This window comes from Leptonychotes weddellii, unplaced genomic scaffold, assembly GCF_054177405.1.
Source record: "Leptonychotes weddellii isolate Sample4059 unplaced genomic scaffold, ASM5417740v2 HiC_scaffold_3681, whole genome shotgun sequence".
Taxonomy (NCBI): Eukaryota; Metazoa; Chordata; class Mammalia; order Carnivora; family Phocidae; genus Leptonychotes; species Leptonychotes weddellii.
The window spans coordinates 6,905-12,338 of NW_027970394.1; the positions used below are offsets into that span (position 1 = coordinate 6,905).

Sequence of the window (5,434 nt, forward strand, 5' to 3'; positions counted from 1 at the left end):
CCAGGACTCTGGGATCATGACCTGAGCTGAAGGCAGACGCTTAACCGACTGAGCCACTCAGGCGCCCCTGCTGTGTTAGTTTCTTAAAACTAAGAGAACAATAAAGTTTGCTGTATCAGTTGACTTTTCCTTTCACTTGAACACAATTCCTGACATTAATATTTATCTCCCAAAATGACCCAGAACCCTTAAATAGCAAAGACACACTGACTCCATGTCAAATAAAATAAGATGATCTTTCCTGTATTTTCTGCACTGTGATGAATTCGGGTCCCAGGAAGAGATGATGACCTATTCTCTGAGATGTTGGACTTAGCCTTAGAAGTCATGAAGCATGTTACAAGTATTACTTCTTCTTTGCCATTAAAATGCTCAGGAGTCATATTTGTGCAGATCAGATGCAAGAAGAAAAATTATGATCCAGAATAAAGAAAAATATTCTAGGAACAGTTAAAATCTGTGATTGACTACCTTGGGGAAAAATGAGTTAGATTTCCCCAGAGGTGTTCAAACAGGGCAGATCACCGCTTAGCAGGGACTTTTGGGCATATAAGATCCTGTTCGAACATTATGATTCTGAAAAAATAAATGGTCACTATAATCCTATTTCCTGTCAGAAGTTCTGGATTGTATTTTTTTCTTTGTCATGCAGTTTCACCTTGTGTAAATATCCTCCTCAGTCATTTCTGGAGAGTAGAGAAACACTGAGATAAAATATGGGGAAAGAAGAACCTCCTCTGTAATGGTTCAAGAAAAAAAAAAATCATTACATACAATTCCTACATCCCATATGACATATGGGTTTTAGTTGTCAATAAAAAATAATGTATGAGTAGATTTTCTTCCTTTTGTATGAGAGTTCCTTTGAAGGGCCTTTCTAAATAAAGCTTGCATTGGGATTTCCCATTTGTGATCTTGGGTAGATCTGAGGGATACTGCTGTGCCAATCATGGATGGAGAAATAGTTTAATCCAAGGAGAGTGAAACCGTTAGGTGTTAAGACAAATGTGATATATAATCAGGAAAAAAAAAAGAAAATAACAGGCCAGGAACTAAAATACATAACAGAGCTGTTAGAGAAAAAGCAGGGGGAGAAGCTGCGGCTTTGGCCTCCTCTGAGAGATTGAAGGGCCTTTTATTTCTAAGCCACAAATCACAAGTTTTTCCATTTGTGTTGCCCTGTCTTGTTTTTAATCTTAAACCATCTTGCTTTACAGCACAGCACATTATCCGTATATTGTAATATCAGAGTATAAGAACACAGTTTATAGCTACAGTAATAGTAAATACAGAATTCTTCTGATTTTCCATCCTGTTTTTCCCACTTGTCAAATTACCTAGTTTATGTTTTTGATTCAGTGTGAGCTCCCTCTTCTGTGTGATAAGGAACCAATTGAAATTGACAACCCTGGGTACATGGTTCTTAGACATATATCGGGACATAGATATCAAAGAAACCCAGAGATCAAGTGACTAAACACTGGTCCAACACCTCGACAATGTCATTGGCTCTCAAAATCTTCCTAATCTGTCCTTGGGCATGTTGACAACCTCATTGTCACAAAATAACTGCCACAGCTCCAGCTAACTGTCAGTATTCAGGAAAACAAAAAGAGAATAGAGGCAATGAAAACCATTCCAGAAATCTTCTAGTGAAATTTTTCTTAAGTTTCAGTGGCCAAAGGTGGGCTGGGTGGCCACTCTCACTGCAAGGGGAGCCAGGAAAGGAAGTAACTTGTGGGAATGGCAGGAGAAAAAGTGATTTGGAAAGGCTCATGGATTGGCCAACAGTCTCTGCCACCCTAGGCCAAGGCTAACACAAGGTTTAGCCAGATATCAACAAATTTTTTATTTACTTACTGCTTATCCCCCAAAATAAATGTGGAAGTAATGGGTCCAGAGGGCATTTTTACTTTACAGAAAAGAAACTAGTAACTATATACCACAGAATATAGGGAATAAAGAAAAACCTTCTACTGTGTTACTTGTTTGGTATTATTTATCCTCTGCTAGTTTACTCACATGATGGTTAGCATTTTTTAGCAACAAAGTATTTTTAAATTAAGGTATGCACATTTTTTAAAAAGACATAATGCTATTACATACTTAAAAGATTACAGTATAGTGTAAGCATGATTTTCTAGGCACTGGGAAATCAAATATTCATTTACTCATGCTATTATTGAGGTGGTCTGGGATTGAACTCGCAAAATCTATGAAGTATGCCTGTACATAATTTGTAATAGTGTAACACATAATATTAATATATAATAATAATAGGATAATGCATAATGAAGTGTTGGCTAAATAATATTTAAAACAGATATTACTTATAGTAAAGATTTTAGGTTATAAAAATCCCAAACCTACGTGAAAGGTAAGAATTTAAAATGTGCTATATTTGGGACATCTGGATGGCTCAGTCGGTTAAGCGTCTGCCTTCGTCTCTGGTCATGATCCCAGGGCTTTGGGATCCAGCCCCACCTCAGGCTGTCTGCTCATCGGGAAGCCTGCTTCTCCCTCTGCCTGCTGCTCCCCTTGCTTGTGCTCTCTCTGACAAATAAATAAATACAATCTTTAAAAAAAAATAAAATGTGCTATTTTTGTAACAACTGAAGTTTAACCCTAAAGCAATAGGTAACTCAATGGTGGTTTCAGTTAGATTAAAGTTAAAGCAAACAGGTCCCAAACTCTGACTAAACATCAGTTGTTTGACAAAACATTTCCTGAAATATTTTGCCTGTAACAAGCAAAATGAAGGTTAAAAACTACTCTTATGTTTTAAGTTGAGTTTAAGCATAAGAACAGCAACAGATTTTGAAATAATCTTATTTCGTATGTTTGCCACTTTAGGCATTTGAGGTGTTCAAAAGAGTTAAAGTCTCTGCATTTTAAATTTTGTATAGGACTTGAGCAATTAAGTTGAAATTAATGTTGAAATGTTTAAGCAGGTTTCAAATTCCCTTTGTTAGTGAATTAGCTATTTCTGTGTAATGAATTACCCTACAATCAATCTCACAGTTTTTGTGCGTCAACAGCTAGGCATGGCTCCTCTGGGTTGCTCTGATTCATGGTTTCTCACAAAGCTGCCCTTAGGGTGTCAGCTACAGTTGGGGTTTCAACTCAAGGTTTGATGAGGAAGGATCTGCTGCAGAGCTCATTCACGTGGATGTTGGCTGGCCTTAGACCTCACCAGCCATTGCCCCAGACTTCAATTTCTTGCTCCATGGGTCTCTTCATAGGGCTCTTCACATCAGAGCTGTTTGTTTCTTGTGGGGGTGGGGGTGGGGGTGGGGGGAGATATAGAAATCAGTTCACACTCCAGAGAAAAGGATTAGGCAATGGCATGAATACCAAGAGGTGTGGGAGATAATTGGAGGCCATTTTAAATAATTCAAATTACAAATATTAGTAAATATTATTTTCCATTTGCAAAAGCTTGTGGTCAGGTTTGTAATGGTCAGTTTGCTTCCCGATTTTTAACTTGATTAAACTATAAACTCCTGGGGCGCCCTGGGTGGCTCAGATGGTTAAGCGTCTGCCTTCGGCTCGGGTCATGATCCCAGAGTCCTGGGATCAAGCACCACATTGGGCTCCTGGCTCAGCGGGGAGCCTGCTTCTCCCTCTCCCTCTGCTTCTCCCCCGCTCATGCTCTCTCTCTCTCTGTATCTCTGTGTCTCAAATGAATAAATAAAATCTTAAAAAAAAACCCAACTATAAACTCCTTGAGGTTGTGAACTGTGTGTGACTCACCTCTTCTTCAGCATTTGATAAAATAGCCACCATGTGAGAGGTGCTCCAGAAATTCAGGCTGAGTTTTATTTAAGCTTTATTTTATTTGGTTACTGATAATTTAAAAAATCCAAATAGCAAGAGTGCTTTTTGAAAACTTATAAGACCTGTGATATCTGCTGACACTTTATAAATTTAATTCTGCTTACTATGGTTTCCAAAGGATTTTTCATTTCTGATGTTGTAATTTTGTACTATGACCACCAGATGGCATCACCACACAGACCAAGCTCTAAAATCAAGGCTCTTTTTTTTTTTTTAAAGATTTTTTTTTTTATTTATTTGACAGAGAGATAGAGAGAGAGCACAAGTAGGCAGAGTGGCAGGCAGAGGGAGAGGGAGAAGCAGGCTCCCCACTGAGCAGGGAGCCGGACGTGGGGCTCGATCCCAGGACCCCAGGATCATCATGACCTGAGCCAAAGGCAGCCGCTTAACCGACTGAGCCACCCAGGCGCCCCTCTTTTTTTTTAAAGATTTTATTTATTTATTTGACAGGGAAAGAGAGAGCGAGAGAGGGAACACAAGCAAGGGGAGCGGGAGAGGGAGAAGCAGGCCTCCCGTGGAGCAGGGCGCCCGATGTAGGACTCGATCCCAGGACCCTGGGTCATGACCTGAGCCGAACGCAGACGCTTAACGACTGAGCCACCCAGGCGCCCTAAAATCAAGGCTCTTAAATTTAGTGAAAAGTCTTGCACCTAAGAATAATTATCTATTTTCATAAACTGCTATTGGGAATGTTAGTAGACCACTACTGCAAATAAACTTAGCAAAATATATTTTAGTGTTAAAAATGGTAGTACTTGGAACGAGAAGGAAGGAGAGAAAATGGCGTCCACGGATTACAGTACCTACAGCCAAGCGGCAGCCCAGCAGGGCTACAGTGCATACACCGCCCAACCCACTCAAGGATATGCACAGACCACCCAGGCATATGGGCAGCAAAGTTATGGAACCTATGGACAGCCCACTGATGTGAGCTATACCCAGGCTCAGACCACTGCGACCTATGGGCAGACCGCCTATGCAACTTCTTATGGACAGCCTCCCGCTGGTTATACTGCTCCGACTGCCCCCCAGGCGTACAGTCAGCCTGTCCAGGGGTACGGCACTGGTGCTTACGATACCACCACTGCTACGGTCACGACCACCCAGGCCTCCTATGCAGCTCAGTCTGCTTATGGCACTCAGCCTGCTTACCCAGCCTATGGGCAGCAGCCGGCAGCCACTGCACCTGCAAGACCGCAGGATGGTAACAAACCCGCTGAGACTAGTCAATCTCCATCTAGCACAGGGGGTTACAACCAGCCCAGCCTAGGATATGGACAGAGTAACTACAGGTATCCCCAGGTACCTGGGAGCTACCCCATGCAGCCAGTCACAGCACCACTATCTTATCCTCCTACCAGCTACTCCTCTACACAGCCGACTAGTTATGATCAGAGCAGTTACTCTCAGTAGAACACCTATGGGCAGCCGAGCAGCTATGGACAGCAGAGTAGCTATGGTCAACAAAGCAGCTATGGGCAGCAGCCGCCCACTAGTTATCCCCCCCAAACTGGATCCTACAGCCAGGCTCCAAGTCAATATAGCCAACAGAGCAGCAGCTACGGGCAGCAGAGTTCATTCCGACAGGACCACCCCA

The 5,434-nt window shown here is 41.8% G+C and overlaps 1 protein-coding gene across 1 annotated transcript; it reads left to right on the plus strand.

Moving 5' to 3' along the window:
- Positions 1–4,600: 4,600 nt before the first annotated feature.
- LOC102747029 (RNA-binding protein EWS) lies at positions 4,601–5,430 on the plus strand (the record flags this gene model as incomplete). Its single annotated transcript, XM_031018720.2, is given in 1 exon segment — positions 4,601–5,430. A coding segment is annotated over 1 exon segment (813 nt), but the record flags the coding sequence as incomplete, so codon positions are not given.
- Between the last annotated feature and the right edge of the window lie 4 nt (positions 5,431–5,434).